General features: G+C 55.6%; 1 protein-coding gene across 2 annotated transcripts in view; it reads right to left on the bottom strand.

The window, feature by feature from the left end:
- Positions 1-1,479: 1,479 nt before the first annotated feature.
- The window catches only part of smarcc2 (SWI/SNF related BAF chromatin remodeling complex subunit C2), a 32,823-nt gene continuing 15,257 nt past the window's right edge, over positions 1,480-19,045 (bottom strand). Inside the window, exons 15-26 of one of the 2 annotated variants that reach the window (XM_088633525.1) lie at positions 18,862-18,975; positions 18,530-18,683; positions 18,323-18,439; positions 18,061-18,123; positions 16,996-17,254; positions 15,959-16,120; positions 9,848-9,909; positions 9,488-9,608; positions 9,255-9,403; positions 6,093-6,227; positions 5,070-5,481; positions 1,480-3,940 (exon numbers count right to left, since the gene is read on the bottom strand). In XM_088633525.1, coding sequence (XP_088489651.1) covers positions 3,864-3,940; positions 5,070-5,481; positions 6,093-6,227; positions 9,255-9,403; positions 9,488-9,608; positions 9,848-9,909; positions 15,959-16,120; positions 16,996-17,254; positions 18,061-18,123; positions 18,323-18,439; positions 18,530-18,683; positions 18,862-18,975 — 1,825 coding nt within the window. In that variant the 3' untranslated portion in view covers positions 1,480-3,863. Of the gene's footprint in view, positions 3,941-5,069; positions 5,482-6,092; positions 6,228-9,254; positions 9,404-9,487; positions 9,609-9,847; positions 9,910-15,958; positions 16,121-16,995; positions 17,255-18,060; positions 18,124-18,322; positions 18,684-18,861; positions 18,976-19,045 lie in introns of both variants that reach the window. The other variant, XM_088633524.1, reaches the window with a different exon arrangement.

Genomic DNA, 19,045 nt, shown 5'->3' with positions numbered 1-19,045 from the left:
CGAGGTACAACGGGCTCGGTGTTGGCTCTGTTATATAAATCTCAGTTGCGATAAGACCTCCGACATCACTGCTGGTGAATCTGAAGGGGGAGGATGTTTATTGTAACAGTGGTGTTTGAGTTGATGTACAGCACTGAAATGCATCCCCAACTCCTTTCCTCTGGTAGGACTGAGGAAATTATTATTTTTTCATCATCTTATTTCTGGATATTTTTTAGCTCATTATGGGCCTGGGTTAAGCCTGAACCTGAATAATTTATGAGAAACTGTGGAGCAATTCTGTTCTCCACTTGCGGATTGTCATACTTCAGTTGCCCTTGCAGGTTCACTACCAAACTTGGGGTTGTCTTGTCTTCTGGAATCGGCTCAGAATTCCAGCCATCTGTCTTCTATTCTTTTGGCGATTTCCAAACAAGCACCTCTACAGTGTACGGTACATGCCAGCACTGCCACTACCATATTGGGGCAGTGCTTCAGAAAGGGGATGTTTGGTCTGGCAATAATAGCACTAGTAGCATATATGGTTAACATGGATACTCTGCTCTCTTCTGCAGCATTAACCATTTAAAGTGAGAGACATTGAACTTTTTCAAAATGCCCTGGATTTGTGGAAAAAATGTTGCACAAACCTGTGGTTCTCACCATCAGGTTGTCATTAAATGGTGCAAAATCTGCCTTAAATTATTTTTGACATCTACTTTTATTTTCAGTTAAGTGTGTGATACTGTACATCAAAAGAGGGCTAATTTGGACAGCAAGTTCAGGCAAAATGGCAATTCTGACCTGAACTACATTTCCCAGACATCTTTGTTGGGGGAAGGTCCTGTAGCCCTAAGTCACATGATCAGTTGCCAGCTCAGAATGGGCCAGGAGATGGTTTTAAAAAAAAGAAAGCAGAGGCTTCCAGAGAGGAGAGAATTACATTTGGAAAGAGAGAAACAAGAAAGAGAATCCTTTGTGAGAAGAGAACAAGCAGGAGAGAGACTCCTCTAAGGGATGGTTGAGGAACCAGGACTGGACACCCTGCAGACACACTGACCCCCCCCAGGACCAGGACTGGACACCCTGCAGACACACTGACCCCCCAGGACCAGGACTGGACCCCCTGCAGACACACTGACCCCCCAGGACCAGGACTGGACACCCTGCAGACACACTGACCCCCCCAGGACCAGGACTGGACACCCTGCAGACACACTGACCCCCCCAGGACCAGGACTGGACACCCTGCAGACACACTGACCCCCCCCAGGACCAGGACTGGTCACCCTGCAGACACACTGACCCCCCAGGACCAGGACTGGACACCCTGCAGACACACTGACCCCTCCAGGACCAGGACTGGACACCCTGCAGACACACTGACCGCCCCAGGACCAACACTGGACACCCTGCAGACACACTGACCCCCCAGGACCAGGACTGGACAGCCCTGTGTTAAACACACATAGTCAGATTCAAACAACACAGGACACAGGGTGACTTTAAACTGACTTTATACTGAGTTTCTCAGTTTTTTTTCATTGTAAATAACTTTTCTGCTTTGCACATATTTTTGTCAAGTTTGCTGTTTGATTTTTTTAAACCTTATTTCTGTATATAAGCACACCTGCACTGAGCTTCACACCAGAGCAGATGCACCTGAACAACAGAGAAGCACAGTCCTACTGCTTCCCAGCATCCTCGGCGATACTGCGCAGACCCCCCCTTACTCTCCCTTGCACAAAAACTCAGGAACACTTCGATTGAGACGCCTGTGGCTGCCTCGCTATCCCGAATTCTGGAATACTGCTAAGGTGCGCTGTGTGCCTGGCGTGTGAGAGTGAGCCCCTAAATTCGCACCCTGGACAGCATCAACAGGGAAAAGGAAAAGAATAAAACATCCGACGCGTCCCGGGACAGGAAACTGTCAGTTAGATCAAGGTCGTCACTTCGGAGGCTGAGACGGAGCGGACACTGGTCTGACTGCAGATCCTGTGAGAGGGCTGGGCTGGGCTGCAGGTCAGAGGTGAAAGGTCAGACCTACACAAGAGCATCGGAACACTACGGAAGTGGAGACAGAAGAGATATTTGGGAATATATATATCTGGACAGACACGAACAGATCCACAGAATTAAACAATACCAGCAAGAGCAATGTAACAGTAATTATAAACGAGCAGTCGAAGTATAAAAGGTCACTTACAGTAAAAAGTAAACCACTATGTTTGGTGCCCAGTGTCACGTCCTTCTGGAGCAGGCAGAGAGGGCAGGGCGGGCCGGTGGGCTGTTTCTTCACTGCCCACACGTCTGGAGGGACTCCGTTACCTTAACACTGGATACTCTGCTCTGAACACTGGGTCAGAGCTTGTCTGCCCCATCCGTCCGCAATGACAGGACACAGGGCAGAAAAGCCCTAACCCGGTCCGGACACACTGCCTGGACACTGGGTTAGGGCTTGTCCACCACGTGTGTCAACACTGCCTGGACACTGGGTTAGGGCTTGTCCACCCTGTCTGTCCACACTGCCTGGACACTGGGTTAGGGCCTGTGACAAACATCCACACTACTGAAATGTGACGAGGCAGACAGACAGAACCCCTTTGGGGGGCTCAGTCAAAAAGGCAGCCCCCCGCAATGGGGGGGCAGGGAGTAACGCCACAGCCTGCTCAGGGAGGAGGAGGAAATCACTGCTCACAGCTGCCCTCTGACCCGGATCTAGTAGAGGCTCCCAGTGACCCCTGGGAGCACTGAGACGACACAGCAGTAAGGAACTGACGCATCTAATCACAACTGCCCTTCCCATCCTGCCACACTGCTGACAAGCTTTTCAGAGCACAATAAAGAATCAGCTACTTCACCTAAGGACAGGACCATAGCACAGGAACACTAACAATGACATCAATATTAACAATAATACTTGCAACAATAGCAACATGTATAAAAAACTTCTAAGTGCTTCTTCAGGTTAAAGGAGTCCATATTATACACTCACACATACATAGATATGGGTGTATACGTGTTTTAAACACTTTCTGATGCACATAAGGGGTTTAAATGATTAAAATGTAAACTTAATGTTTTTCATCCCACTTCCACAGTCTTCTTCTGTTCCTACCGAACTGCAAATGTCCAGGAACATACGATGTCCAGTCGCTTCTGAAGTTTAAACCCTTTGTGCATACCACCAAAACAAAAAAAAAAGATCGTCTCGCTCTCTCTTTTTGTTATCTAGTGCAGTTCACTCCCCCCTCACACCTTGCGGATGTGCGCAGGTGCCAGGTGTGTTTCCTGCCCGCAGCGACCTCTGACCCCTACTGCGGTCAGGGGCTGCCGACGGTGCTGACCGACAGATATGGGGAAATAGGGTTGGGTTGGGGTGGGGGTGGGGGGAGGGTCCACACCCCAGAAATCTCTGGGGATCCAGCCGGCTGGATTCGACAGTCTCTGGAGATGACAGGCCTGGCCGAGAGAGCTCTGGGGATGTGGCGCCGGAGCGGCCCGGTTCCGGTCCAAACTGGACGGTCAGCACAGGCTGCCCCAGGTCTTCCTTCATGTCGTGGGACGTGGGGGGCGGAGGGGTGGGAGGAGGACGTCAGCGAGGCGTTCCAAACAGAAAACAAAAGAGCGTCTCCACTCCCCTCGGTCACTGCCTTCAGAGGTTCGCTCATCGGCACTTGTCCAGCGTTTAGGGAGCTCGTCTGGCCTCGACGTCGTTCTGCCTCTCCAGCCGGAGGTGGGGGGGGCTCGCAGGGAGCAGGGGGACAGGTCAGCAGCAGAGACTGGGCACCCCTTCAGTCGGTGGCCTCACTGGGACGGGTCTCTCGCTCTCACGCCCCCTCTCTCTCCCCTCAGCCCCCCCTCCACCCCTCTCTCTCCCCCCCTCACGGCTGGGGGGGCACTGGAGGCCCTGTGGCCAGGGCTGAGGTTAGGGACTCGGGAGGCAGTGGAGCGGTGGACTCTGTCAACCAAAACAAGAGAGAAGGAGGGATAAGGAGAAAAGGACAGTCGGAAACGTTCAGCCCATCTGTCGGTGAGCCGGTAATCGATCAGGGGGTCTGATCCGGCTGTGTCTTCACAGCAGCAGGGGTCTCAGCCTCAACAATATGGTTAAGCAGCTTGTTCCACACTCCCACCTCCCTCTGTGTAAAGTAGTGCTTCTTGTTCTGTTTTAAATTAAATTCCACATAGCGTCCACTTCTGCCCTCGCAGAGAAAGTAACAGAAGGGCCTTTTCAACGCTGAGCAGAGGAGATTTTCACAAATTCAGCCCTCTAGGCGCCATTGGATCAGCAGTTAAACACAAACCAGAGGACACAGATTAATCCACAAAATAAGAGCCCGTAAATCAGGAACTGCCTGTACTGGGATGAATTACTAGCAGGTTAATGAGGTAGATGGGCCTGATTTTTCTTAAAATCTTCTTCTCTTTTCAGTATGGAATCTATTGTTCCTTTGCAATCTTACAAGATGTTTTTAGTGTCTTGAGTTAAACACATGGTCCTGTGTCTCCCCCTTCAGGCTGGGATGTGAACCTGCAAGAAATGCTCACTGCAGATCAGAGGGCCACTTAGCCATTGCCAAGACTCCACACACCAGAATAACCTTCAGAGCCAAAGGCTCACAGCCTGGACACAGAAACTGGACACAGGCAGACCTGTCTGTCCAGAGAGGACAGGCTCAGTGTCCACAGCCTGGACACAGAAACTGGACACAGGCAGACCTGTCTGTACAGAGAGGACAGGCTCAGTGTCCACAGCCTGGACACAGAAACTGGACACAGGCAGACCTGACTGTACAGAGAGGACAGGCTCAGTGTCCACAGCCTGGACACAGAAACTGGACACAGGCAGACCTGACTGTACAGAGAGGACAGGCTCAGTGTCCACAGCCTGGACACAGAAACTGGACACAGACAGACCTGACTGTACAGAGAGGACAGGCTCAGTGTCCACAACCTGGACACAGAAACTGGACACAGACAGACCTGTCTGTACAGAGAGGACAGGCTCAGACACAGAAAGAGTGAGCACAGATCTCCAACAACAATAATGATAATAGTCTCTGACCCCGACCCCCAGCTGTACTCACCGTGGTGCTGGGGGACCCCCAGGGAGGGCTGGCCCGGGGGGGCCTGGCTGGGGGGGCCGCAGGGGGCTGGGGGAGGAGTGCGCTGGCCCGGCGGGGGTGGCGGGCCGGGCGGGGCCTCGCTGGGCTGCGAGGAGGAGGAGGAGTTGGAGGAGGAGGAGGAGGAGGAGGAGGACGGGGGGACGGCCGGCGGGGCCGGGCTGGGGGCGGGGGGTGTGGCGGCGGCCCCGGGGGTGGGTGCCAAGGCGACCGCGGGCGGGCCGCTGGGCGGCGGGGGCGGGGCCGGGCCTTGGCTGTGCTGCTGGTGCTGGATGTGCTGGAAGTGCTGCTGCCGGGCCCTCATCTCGGCGTACTTGAGCTGCTCCATGTGGAAGGACTGCCGGTCCGCCAGCAGCTGCTGCCTCTGGTACTCCAGCTGGGCAGGGGGGAGGACACACTGTCAGCACAGCCCGCAGGACTCTCCCTCTCTCCCTCTATCCCACCGCCTCTCTCTCTCCGACTCTCCCTCTCTCCCTCTGTCTGAGCCTCTCTCTCCCTCTCTCCCACCGCCTCTCTCTCTCCCTCTGTCTCCTCCTCTCCCTCCCTCTATCCCACAGCCTCTCCCTGTCTCCTCCTCTCCCTCCCTCTATCCCACAGCCTCTCCCTGTCTCCTCCTTTCCCTCCCTCTATCCCACAGCCTCTCCCTGTCTCCCTCTCTCCCTCCCTCTATCCCACCTCCTCTCCCTGTCTCCCCCTCTCTCCGTCCCTCTATCCCACAGCCTCTCCCTGTCTCCCTCTCTCCCTCCCTCTATCCCACAGCCTCTCCCTGTCTCCCTCTCTCCCTCCCTCTATCCCACCTCCTCTCCCTGTCTCCCCCTCTCTCCCTCCCTCTATCCCACAGCCTCTCCCTGTCTCTCCCTCTCCCTCCCTCTATCCCACAGCCTCTCCCTGTCTCCCTCTCTCCCTCCCTCTATCCCACAGCCTCTCCCTGTCTCTCCCCCTCTCCCTCCCTCTATCCCACCTCCTCTCCCTCTCTCCCTCCCTCACCGCCTCTCTCTCTCTGTCCATGATGGTCTCCAGCTCCTCGAAGTGCCTCAGTTTGATCTCCAGCTTCTTCATCTGCGTCTCCACCAGCAGGGCCACCAGAGACTTGATCTTCCTCTCCTCCACTGCGGCCAGGTGCTGAGAGGACAGACAGCACCGTCACACTCAGGACTGGTGGAAACTCTTCAGCAGGGGAGCAGGAGACAGCCTCGTGCAGATTCAGCCTTTATTGAGCTCAATACACACAGCCTGGACAGACTGCCAATGCTCACTGCTTTTTATACAGTACGGGCTCATAAAGTATGAGACAGGTTAGTGCGTTACAGACTCCAGAGGTGGTTTTTGTCCTGTTCTATGAAGTTGATCGCTCCTTCTCCTAACGACTTAGGAGAAAACCAATTACAGTTGTTTTTACAAAGCCAGTTCTTGTTGTACTTTGACCTTTTGACCTTTTGACCTTGAGGTGACGGGTATGGAGCTGCAGTGCTAAATAAACACATTCCAGCAATTTTCCCGTACATCCCACAGAATAATTAAGCACTAACGCTCTAGCCTTGAAAAGGTGCTGATATATGTGTCTCACCACAGTGGGGCAGCGGTTAGCATTGTTGCTGTTCAGTGCTGGGGCTCTGGTTTCGATTCTGGACCAGGGATGCCATCTGTGTGGAGTCTATATGCTCTCCCTGTGTTTATGTAGGTTTCCTCTAGGTGCTCTGCTTTCCTCCCACAGTCCGAAGACACGCCAATAGGATAACTGGGACCTTGTGTGAGCGTCCGTGTGCGTCTGTGTGTGCCCTGGTGTCCCACCCAGGGTGTACCCTGCCCTGTGCCTGTTGCTTGCTGGGATAGGGCCCGGCTCCCCTGAGAGCCGGAGTGGGATGAAGTGGTTAGGAAATGAATGGCTGGGAATGTGCGCCACTTCGCTCTGACACCATGGAACAAGCATGGCCACACTCTAGGCCACACACCGCCACTGACGCAGACAAGACAAAGGGCTGGAGAGAGAGAGAGATGGAGATAAGCCCAGTATGTGATCTCCTGTCACAGCCTGAGGAACAGTGAGTCTGTCTCCCAATCATGCTCCAGCCGCCTACAGTACATGTCAATATTTTATAATATGTCTTTGTTGTAAATGTCTGTAACATGTCTGTAGGTTTTATTTGACTATTTTTTGTTTTGTTCCACGTTAATTGTTCTATTTTTATTTGCTTTGGCAACACTGATTGTAACCATCGGTCATGCTAATAAAGCACCTGGAATTGAATTGAACTGAACTGGAGAGACAGTCAGGCAGACAGAGCAGGGCATGGCGTAAGGGAGTGAGAGGTGGCTTGAAGAGACAGCCACCTGTAAGGAAGGAGAAAATGAGACACACCTGGGCTAACGGAGGGAGTGAGACTCCACATGAGACGGAGGAGCAGATGGGACTGGCTCTGAGTGGAACAGGCCTGGGCTCATGGGAACGAGTCCAAGAGCAGCCAGGAGGACCAGGCCTTCAGTCTTGGGCTTGACTTTGGAATGAGAGAAGTGAGTAATAAAGAGCAATAGACGGAGTTGGCTTGGGACTCGCTGAGCCAGGGATGCTTGAGAAAATAGAGCCTGGCCTACACGGGGCATCACAAGTGCCGGACACCTGGGCTGTGTGGTGGATTGGCACAGAGGGGTGGAGCGCTCCGCTGAGGAACAGGGCTGGCCAGCTGGCTCAGGGCTGGAGGCAGTCGTTGCCGGCTGGGGGAGTGGGGCAGCGCCTGGCGAGACACTGGCACACCTTCTGCCCACTGAAGGAGTCCAGATGGCACAGCTGGAGTCTCCAGCACTCCCTGGCTATCCCACTAACAGACGATCCGTGGTCTCGGTGGGGAGGAAGAATGAGAGGTGTGAAAGAGCAACAGGCCGGCTGCAGTCATCGGGACCGGCGCACGCGGTGTCTTGTGAGGACAGGGACACGGTGTCCCTGGCCAAACAGGATCAGCTGGTACAGTCAGATGGGAAGAGTGACTGATGACAATTCATGTGCTTGGTGAAGAGCGTACTGCGTCAAAGTAAAGATATAGATCGGTCTCCTCTCCGATTCCCTCACTGGGGTAAGTCGGAGTGAGTTGGGTAGGATACTCGAAGGGTTAATTGTATATCACTAGGGACGACGACATCCAAGAACTGAATGCTTGGAACCCATGGTGAGACTGGTGTGGCTTACTGTGCTTGGTTAATGGGCCGCCTCCTGGCCACAGGACGAGCCTCATTCAGACAGAGTGGACCCAGGGGCAGCTGCAAGGAAGAGACTGGGTGGAGGAGGGATCTTTGAGATGAATACGAAGGGAAGGGTTTGTATTCGAGAGCTGATTTTGTAATGACAGTGATTAGGCACAGCTGTGTGAAACTGACTTCTTGTCGTTCTTCAGTTAATGACATCCAGTAATGAAGAGTGATTGGTCAAACACTCCGCAGACTTCCCCGAGGGGGGATCAACCCAGGCGCCCCGGAGGGGTCCCATCTGCGAGGATGAAGGACAGGCCAACAAAGACAACGTGCAAGCAGGGTGGGATTACAGTAGGGAAGGGCTGGCACTGCTGCACATGGACAGGGAGATGGGTGGACAGGTGAACAGAGAAGTGGACAAATGGACAGAGAGATGGCCAGTCATGGAAATGCATGGACAGAGAGATGGCCGGTCACAAGGCTTGACCGACAGGTGGACGGACAGAGAGATGGCCGGTCACAAGGGTGGACCGACAGGTGGACGGACAGAGAGATGGCCTTCTGGTCACAAGGCTGGACCGACAGGTGGACGGACAGAGAGATGGACGGACACAAGGCTGGACCGACAGGTGGACAGACAGAGAGATGGCCTTCTGGTCACAAGGCTGGACCAACAGGTGGACGGACACAAGGCTGGACCGACAGGTGGACAGAGAGATGGCTTTCTGGTCAAAAAGGCTGGACCGACAGGTGGACGGACAGAAAGATGGACGGACACAAGGCTGGACCGACAGGTGGATAGACAGAGAGATGGCCTTCTGGTCACAAGGCTGGACCGACAGGTGGACGGACAGAGAGATGGCCTTCTGGTCACAAGGCTGGACCGACAGGGGCACGGACAGAGAGATGGCCAGACAGCTGCATGGACAGTGTCTGCTGGACAGCAGGGTGGGCAGGGAGACATACCTTGGCCTTGACAGCAGCAGCCGCCAGTGCAGACGCGGCCGCAGTGGCCAGGTTCCCTTCTCCAACGTCTTTCTCCACCTTGGCTCTCCTCTCTCCCTCGCTCTCCCCCTCCGAGCTCTCCTTCCCCTCCTTCTCCTTCTCCCCGTCACCTGGGAACGAGGCCGGAGAGAGGTCAGACACTCGCCACGCCCACCCCCGGCCCTGCCCTGCCTGGGCCTCGACCGGAGACTCACCCATCTCCGAGTCGGCCTTCTCCGCCTCCCTGTCTCCGTCTCCCTCTCTCCCGCGCTCCTCGTCCTTCTTTCCCATCTCCGCTGGCTTCTCCTCCTCCTCCGGGGACCCTTCCTTACTCTCCTGAGGCACGGACAAACGTGGAATCACAAAGGGCCCAGGGCAGGTGTAAGACAGGTGCAGGATGGGGCAGATCAGCAGGGCATTAGGGGGGAGCAGGAGAGACGCACATGCAGACAGAGTGAAGGGACCAAGGACGGCCAGGCCGCCATCACACACAGACAGGCAGGCAGGCTCGGGGACAGAGACGGACAGACGGACACACAGACAGATGAAATACAGAGGGACGGGGGAAAGAGTACTTTGCTCTCTCTTTTCTCCTCGCTGGGCTGGCTGTCGCTCTTATTTTCCTCGCTGTTCTCTTCTGGAACACAAAGAGACAATGAGCCAGTGAGTGAGAGTGTCTCTGTGTGCTCTCTGACAGTGGGAGTGTCTGTGCTCTCTGACAGTGGGAGTGTCTGTGCTCTCTGACAGTGGGAGTGTCTCTGTGTGCTCTCTGACACAGCAGCCCAAAGTTGCAACAAGCCCTGCTCAAACTCCTCAATCTCATCATGACAGCCGGATGTTTCCCCGAGGCCTGGAACCAAGGACTGATCACGCCCATCTATAAGAGTGGAGATAAACTCGATCCCAACAACTACCGGGGCATCTGTGTGAACAGTAACCTGGGGAAGGTATTCTGCAGTATCCTAAATACACGAATACTGGCCTTCCTTACCGAACACAATGTCCTGAGTAAAAGTCAGATTGGCTTCTTGCCAGATCACCGCACATCTGATCACATTTACACCCTACACACACTGATAGACAAACACGTCCACCAAAAACACAAAGGAAAAATTTTTGCCTGCTTTGTCGATTTCAAAAAAGCATTTGACTCGATTTGGCATGAGAGATTGTTTTATAAACTACTCCAAAGTGGCATAGGGGGCAAAGTGTACGACATCATTAAATCAATGTATTCAGAGAGCAAATGTGCAGTGAAAATTGGAAACAAAAGGACTAAATTCTTCACCCAAGGCCGCGGGGTGAGACAGGGCTGCAGCCTGAGCCCAACACTGTTCAATATCTATATCAATGAATTAGCAGGAATGTTGGAGCAGTCTGCAGCTCCTGGTCTTACACTACACGACACAGAAATCAAGTTCCTGCTCTACGCAGATGACCTGGTCCTGCTGTCGCCCACAGAACAGGGGCTGCAGCAGAACCTGGCACTGCTGGAGCAGTACTGTCAGACCTGGGCACTGACAGTCAATCTGGACAAGACCAGAGTTATAGTTTTCCAGAAGAAAGCCAGACCTCAGGGAAACAGGTACAAATTCACACTGAACAAGAACACATTGGAGCACACATCCAGCTACACATATCTCGGTCTCACCATCAGCTCTTCCGGGAGTTTTGACCTGGCAGTGAAGGCACTGAGGGAGAAGGCACTCAGGGCTTTCTACGCAATAAGAAGGAGGCTCTTCAACATCAACCCACCAACAAGAATCTGGCTCCAAATATTTGAAAGTGTAATCCAACCCATTGCCCTATACGGCAGTGAAGTTTGGGGTCCCCTCACAGACCAGGATTACACGCAATGGGACAAACACCCCACAGAAACTCTGCACATGGAGATCTGTAGAAACATCCTCCGTGTGCAGAGAAAAACTCCTAACAACGGGTGCAGGGCCGAATTAGGCCAGTACCCACTATTGATAAACATACAGAAAAGAATATTAAAGTATTGGCTACACCTAAAAAACAGCGACCAAAATTCCTACCACCACAAAGCCCTGCTGAGCCAAGAGCTGAGCCCAAAACAGAGCCCCCTGAGCCAGCTGGTCCTGAGGCTCACCGACCTGAGCCACACCAACACTAACCAGCCTCAGGACAGCACTGCTAGAGCACCACAACCCAGACTCAACCACATCACAGCACAGATCAAACAGCAATATCTCACACACTGGGACACACACACACAAACACAACATAAACTGGAATGCTACAGAACCTTAAACAGACAATACACACTAGCTGAATATTTGACCAAAATAAAAAATAACAAACAGAAACAGACCCTGACGAAGTACAGGCTCAGTGACCACAACCTGGCCATAGAAACTGGGCGACACAGGCAGACCTGGCTGCCCAGAGAGGACAGGCTGTGCTCCCACTGCCAGCAGGGAGAAATAGAGACAGAGGTGCACTTCCTACTGCACTGTGACAGATACTCTGGGATTAGAGAAACATTCTTCCCGAAATTCAGAAATCTAATCCCAGATTTCCCACACCTGCCAAAACCACAACAGGTCCCAATCCTACTGGGAGAGGGAGGAGGGAACTCAGTTGATCTGGCAGCCCAGTATGTGATCTCCTGTCACAGCCTGAGGAACAGTGAGTCCGTCTCCCAATAATGCTCCAGCTGCCTACAGTATGTCAATATTATATAATATGTCTTTGTTGTAAATGTCTGTAACATGTCTGTAGATTTTATTTTACTTCTATTTTTTGTTTTGTTCTATGTTAATTTTATTATTTTTATTTGCTTTGGCAACACTGATTGTACCCATCGGTCATGCTAATAAAGCACCTTGAATTGAATTGAATTGAATTGTGTCTCTGTGCTCTCTGACAGTGGGAGTGTCTCTGTGTGCTCTCTGACAGTGGGAGTGTCTGTGCTCTCTGACAGTGAGAGCAGCACTGCTAGAGCACCACAACCCAGACTCAACCACATCACAGCACAGATCAAACAGCAATATCTCACACACTGGGACACACACACACAAACACAACATAAACTGGAATGCTACAGAACCTTAAACAGACAATACACACTAGCTGAATATTTGACCAAAATAAAAAATAACAAACAGAAACAGACCCTGACGAAGTACAGGCTCAGTGACCACAACCTGGCCATAGAAACTGGGCGACACAGGCAGACCTGGCTGCCCAGAGAGGACAGGCTGTGCTCCCACTGCCAGCAGGGAGAAATAGAGACAGAGGTGCACTTCCTGCTGCACTGTGACAGATACTCTGGGATTAGAGAAACATTCTTCCCGAAATTCAGAAATCTAATCCCAGAGTTCCCACACCTGCCAAAACCACAACAGGTCCCAATCCTACTGGGAGAGGGAGGAGGGAACTCAGTTGATCTGGCAGCCCAGTATGTGATCTCCTGTCACAGCCTGAGGAACAGTGAGTCCGTCTCCCAATAATGCTCCAGCCGCCTACAGTATATGTCGATATTATATAATATGTCTTTGTTGTAAATGTCTGTAACATGTCTGTAGATTTTATTTTACTTCTATTTTTTGTTTTGTTCTATGTTAATTTTATTATTTTTATTTGCTTTGGCAACACTGATTGTACCCATCGGTCATGCTAATAAAGCACCTTGAATTGAATTGAATTGAATTGTGTCTCTGTGTGCTCTCTGACAGTGGGAGTGTCTCTGTGTGCTCTCTGACAGTGGGAGTGTCTCTGTGCTCTCTGACAGTGGGAGTGTCTGTGCTCTCTGACAGTGGGAGTGTCTCTGTGCTCTCTGACAGTGGGAGTGTCTGTGTGCTCTCTGACAGTGGGAACGTCTCTGTGTGCTCTCTGACAGTGGGAGTGTCTGTGCTCTCTGACAGTGAGAGTGTCTCTGTGCTCTCTGACAGTGGGAGTGTCTCTGTGTGCTCTCTGACAGTGGGAGTGTCTGTGCTCTCTGACAGTGGGAGTGTCTGTGTGCTCTCTGACAGTGGGAGTGTCTCTGTGTGCTCTCTGACAGTGGGAGTGTCTCTGTGTGCTCTCTGACAGTGGGAGTGTCTCTGTGCTCTCTGACAGTGGGAGTGTCTGTGCTCTCTGACAGTGGGAGTGTCTCTGTGCTCTCTGACAGTGGGAGTGTCTCTGTGCTCTCTGACAGTGGGAGTGTCTGTGTGCTCTCTGACAGTGGGAGTGTCTGTGCTCTCTGACAGTGGGAGTGTCTGTGTGCTCTCTGACAGTGGGAGTGTCTCTGTGCTCTCTGACAGTGGGAGTGTCTGTGCTCTCTGACAGTGGGAGTGTCTGTGCTCTCTGACAGTGGGAGTGTCTGTGCTCTCTGAAAGTGGGAGTGTCTCTGTGCTCTCTGACAGTGGGAGTGTCTCTGTGTGCTCTCTGACAGTGGGAGTGTCTCTGTGCTCTCTGACAGTGGGAGTGTCTGTGTGCTTTCTGACAGTGGGAGTGTCTCTGTGCTCTCTGACAGTGGGAGTGTCTGTGTGCTCTCTGACAGTGGGAGTGTCTGTGCTCTCTGACAGTGGGGGTGTCTCTGTGCTCTCTGACAGTGGGAGTGTCTGTGTGCTTTCTGACAGTGGGAGTGTCTCTGTGCTCTCTGACAGTGGGAGTGTCTGTGTGCTCTCTGACAGTGGGAGTGTCTGTGCTCTCTGACAGTGGGAGTGTCTGTGCTCTCTGACAGTGGGAGTGTCTGTGCTCTCTGACAGTGGGAGTGTCTCTGTGCTCTCTGACAGTGGGAGTGTCTGTGCTCTCTGACAGTGGGAGTGTCTCTGTGCTCTCTGACAGTGGGAGTGTCTCTGTGTGCTCTCTGACAGTGGGAGTGTCTCTGTGCTCTCTGACAGTGGGAGTGTCTGTGTGCTCTCTGACAGTGGGAGTGTCTCTGTGCTCTCTGACAGTGGGAGTGTCTCTGTGCTCTCTGACAGTGGGAGTGTCTCTGTGTGCTCTCTGACAGTGGGAGTGTCTCTGTGCTCTCTGACAGTGGGAGTGTCTGTGTGCTCTCTGACAGTGGGAGTGTCTCTGTGCTCTCTGACAGTGGGAGTGTCTCTGTGTGCTCTCTGACAGTGGGAGTGTCTCTGTGCTCTCTGACAGTGGGAGTGTCTGTGTGCTCTCTGACAGTGGGAGTGTCTCTGTGCTCTCTGACAGTGGGAGTGTCTCTGTGCTCTCTGACAGTGGGAGTGTCTGTGTGCTTTCTGACAGTGGGAGTGTCTCTGTGCTCTCTGACAGTGGGAGTGTCTGTGTGCTCTCTGACAGTGGGAGTGTCTGTGCTCTCTGACAGTGGGAGTGTCTGTGCTCTCTGACAGTGGGAGTGTCTCTGTGCTCTCTGACAGTGGGAGTGTCTGTGCTCTCTGACAGTGGGAGTGTCTCTGTGCTCTCTGACAGTGGGAGTGTCTCTGTGCGCTCTCTGACAGTGGGAGTGTCTCTGTGTGCTCTCTGACAGTGGGAGTGTCTGTGTGCTCTCTGACAGTGGGAGTGTCTGTGCTCTCTGACAGTGGGAGTGTCTGTGTGCTCTCTGACAGTGGGAGTGTCTCTGTGCTCTCTGACAGTGGGAGTGTCTGTGCTCTCTGACAGTGGGAGTGTCTGTGCTCTCTGACAGTGGGAGTGTCTGTGCTCTCTGAAAGTGGGAGTGTCTCTGTGCTCTCTGACAGTGGGAGTGTCTCTGTGTGCTCTCTGACAGTGGGAGTGTCTCTGTGCTCTCTGACAGTGGGAGTGTCTGTGTGCTTTCTGACAGTGGGAGTGTCTCTGTGCTCTCTGACAGTGGGAGTGTCTGTGTGCTCTCTGACAGTGGGAGTGTCTGTGCTCTCTGACAGTGGGGGTGTCTCTGTGCTCTCTGACAGTGGGAGTGTCTGTGTGCTTTCTGACAGTGGGAGTGTCTCTGTGCTCTCTGACAGTGGGAGTGTCTGTGTGCTCTCTGACAGTGGGAGTGTCTGTGCTCTCTGACAGTGGGAGTGTCTGTGCTCTCTGACAGTGGGAGTGTCTGTGCTCTCTGACAGTGGGAGTGTCTCTGTGCTCTCTGACAGTGGGAGTGTCTCTGTGTGCTCTCTGACAGTGGGAGTGTCTCTGTGCTCTCTGACAGTGGGAGTGTCTGTGTGCTCTCTGACAGTGGGAGTGTCTGTGTGCTCTCTGACAGTGGGAGTGTCTGTGCTCTCTGACAGTGGGGGTGTCTCTGTGCTCTCTGACAGTGGGAGTGTCTGTGTGCTTTCTGACAGTGGGAGTGTCTCTGTGCTCTCTGACAGTGGGAGTGTCTGTGTGCTCTCTGACAGTGGGAGTGTCTGTGCTCTCTGACAGTGGGAGTGTCTGTGCTCTCTGACAGTGGGAGTGTCTGTGCTCTCTGACAGTGGGAGTGTCTCTGTGCTCTCTGACAGTGGGAGTGTCTCTGTGTGCTCTCTGACAGTGGGAGTGTCTCTGTGCTCTCTGACAGTGGGAGTGTCTGTGTGCTCTCTGACAGTGGGAGTGTCTCTGTGCTCTCTGACAGTGGGAGTGTCTCTGTGCTCTCTGACAGTGGGAGTGTCTCTGTGTGCTCTCTGACAGTGGGAGTGTCTCTGTGCTCTCTGACAGTGGGAGTGTCTGTGTGCTCTCTGACAGTGGGAGTGTCTCTGTGCTCTCTGACAGTGGGAGTGTCCCTGTGCTCTCTGACTCTCTGTCCCTGTGTCTCTCTGTGGTGTGCCAGGCAGTCTCACCAGTGCGCTCTGTCTCCTCCAGGGCAGTGCCGGCGATGCCGCTGCTGTCCAGGCCATACAAGGGGTCCTGGCGGCCGCTGGCCCGCGCCGCCTCCTCCACGCGCCGCACGTGGGCCTCCACCAGGGCCGACGGCACCTCCTCCCTCATCCGGGAGAACTCCTCTGGCACAGAAAGGGGAACGTCAGAGAGCAGATCGCACCTTCCCCACCCCGTCTATCCCCTCTCTCTCCAGATCGGACCCACTCTGCACCCCTGTCCATCTCTCTCTTCCTCTGGCCCAAACTTTCTCACAGTGTCTGTCTCTTTCCCTGTCACCCCACTGCCCCTCTCACACTGTCCTCCCCAGTCTGTCCTCCCCAGTGTCCCCCTCTCACACTGTCCTCCCCAGTCTCCTCCTCTCACACTGTCCTCCCCAGTCTCCCCCTCTCACACTGTCCTCCCCAGTCTCCTCCTCTCACACTGTCCTCCCCAGTCTCCTCCTCTCACACTGTCCTCCCCAGTCTCCCCCTCTCACACTGTCCTCCCCAGTCTCCCCCTCTCACACTGTCCTCCCCAGTCTCCTCCTCTCACACTGTCCTCCCCAGTCTCCTCCTCTCACACTGTCCTCCCCAGTCTCCCCCTCTCACACTGTCCTCCCCAGTCTCCTCCTCTCACACTGTCCTCCCCAGTCTCCTCCTCTCACACTGTCCTCCCCAGTCTCCCCCTCTCACACTGTCCTCCCCAGTCTCCCCCTCATACACTGTCCTCCCCAGTCTCCTCCTCTCACACTGTCCTCCCCAGTCTCCTCCTCTCACACTGTCCTCCCCAGTCTCCTCCTCTCACACTGTCCTCCCCAGTCTCCCCCTCTCACACTGTCCTCCCCAGTCTCCTCCTCTCACACTGTCCTCCCCAGTCTCCTCCTCTCACACTGTCCTCCCCAGTCTCCCCCTCTCACACTGTCCTCCCCAGTCTCCCCCTCATACACTGTCCTCCCCAGTCTCCTCCTCTCACACTGTCCTCCCCAGTCTCCTCCTCTCTCTCCCCCTCTTTCTCTCACCCAGGGCAGACTTGGCGGCTGCAGAGGCAACTCGGGGGTCCACCACGGAGGCCAGGAAAGCCACGGTGCTCATGACGGGGTTCCCCGCCTGGCTGAAGGGGACGGGCTGGAAGGCCAGGGGCCCCAGGGAGGCCTGGCTGTCCTCCAGGTAGGGGTCCTCGATGGGGAGGCGCAGGAAGTGCAGGATACACTCGTCCTGCGTGCGGCTGCCCACGTGCTCCGACACCTTGTTCCAGTCGTCCTTGTACATCTCCAGCGCCTGGGGGGGCAGGGCGAGAGGGCTACCGATGAACACAGAGAGGGCAGGGGGGCGGGGTGGGGCAAGGGTGGGGGGGATACAGGGTGAGGATGGGGGACGCGGGGAGGGCGGGGCGAGGGCGGGGGGTGCAGATGGGGCAGGTGAGGGTCAGGGGGGTGCAGAGAGGGCAGGCGGGGGCTGCAGAAGGGGCGTGGCTAGGGTGGGGGGTGCAGAGAGGGCGGGGTGAGGGTGGGGGGTGCAGATGGGGCAGGTGAGGCTCAGGGGGACGCTATGGGGAAGGGTCGAGGGTGGGGGACGAGGAGAGGGCGGGGCGAGGGCGAGGGCGAGGGTGGGGGACGAGGAGAGGGCGGGGCGAGGGCGAGGGTGGGGGACGCGGAGAGGGCGGGGCGAGGGCGAGGGCGAGGGTGGGGGACGAGGAGAGGGCGGGGCGAGGGCGAGGGTGGGGGACGAGGAGAGGGCGGGGCGAGGGCGAGGGCGAGGGTGGGGGACGAGGAGAGGGCGGGGCGAGGGCGAGGGCGAGGGTGGGGGACGAGGAGAGGGCGGGGCGAGGGCGAGGGTGGGGGACGCGGAGAGGGTGGGGCGAGGGCGAGGGTGGGGGACGCGGAGAGGGCGGGGCGAGGGTGGGGGTGCGGAGAGGGCGGGGCGAGTGTGGCGGGTGCAGACGGGGCGCGTGAGGGTCAGGGGGACGCTGTGGGGAAAGGACGATGGTGGGGGTTGCAGAGAGGGCGGGGCGAGGGTGGGGGACGCGGAGAGGCCCGGGCGAGGGTGGGGGTGCGGAGAGGCCGGGGCGAGGGTGACACACTCACCTCCAGCAGCAGCAGGGTCTCCTGCTCCGTCCACTCCCGGGTGGCGCTGGCGGCACTCTTGCTCTGCAACAACACAGGACCACACCCACGATCTGACCACGAGGGCGCTGGGGCCCTGCTGATGCCAGATCTCTTTCCCCCCCTTCCTCTCTCGCCCCCACTCCCTCCTCCTCCTCCTCTCTCACTCCCACTCCCACAGACAGGTGTGTCCCCCCTCCACCCTGCTCCTAGCCCCTCTCCTCCGCCCCCTCCCTCCCCCTACCTTGGCCGGCCCACTCTTCTTGCTGTACATGTCCGTCCTCAGGCCGAAGTTCTGCAGGTCCGCTGGCTTCTCCTTGACCTTCTCCGGGAAACTGAGCATCTGCTGGGAGGCGGGGGTCTGGACGGGCCGACAAGGAGAGAGGGAGAGGGGGATCAGCCAATCGGAGAAATCAGGACCCCCCAGCCCCTCCCTCCCCGACTCCGTTACCTGGGACGTCTTGGGCTGCAGGGGCACCAGTCCGGACGGCGTGTCAGCCAGGACGTGGAAGTGCGAAGTGGGAGGGGGTCCCATGGGGGTGGGGCGGCTCTCCGCGTCCACCTGGTAATTGATGAGCCCCCACTGCTCCAGGAACGCGTGAACCCTGCAGGGCGAGAGAGGGGGTCACGGGCCGGAGCGCAGCGAGGGAGGAAGACGGGGACGGAGAGGTCCGAGGGCAGGCGCAGCCGCGGACAGAGGCGCGGGCAGGCACAGCGGCGGCGTACGGGCCGGCCGACGCGGGGGAGACGCCGAAGAGCGCGAGCGCAGTGGCGCCTCCTGACCTCATGATGGCGCACACGTCCCCGGCCAGGTTGCGCCGGCAGGCGGTGGAGGTGAGGTACTCCTGGGGATTCAGGCGGTACGTGTCGATCATGAAGTTCCTGTAGGCCAGGTATCTGCAGGGAGAGAGGAGGGGGCGTTGGGATGTGTTCACGGGCTGCGGGCTCCTCCAGCAGGGGGCGCACA

Source organism: Lepisosteus platostomus, chromosome 1 (assembly GCF_059453375.1).
Source record: "Lepisosteus platostomus isolate fLepPlt1 chromosome 1, fLepPlt1.hap1, whole genome shotgun sequence".
Classification (NCBI taxonomy): Eukaryota; Metazoa; Chordata; class Actinopteri; order Semionotiformes; family Lepisosteidae; genus Lepisosteus; species Lepisosteus platostomus.
This window is presented reverse-complemented; position numbering and strand designations above follow the sequence as displayed.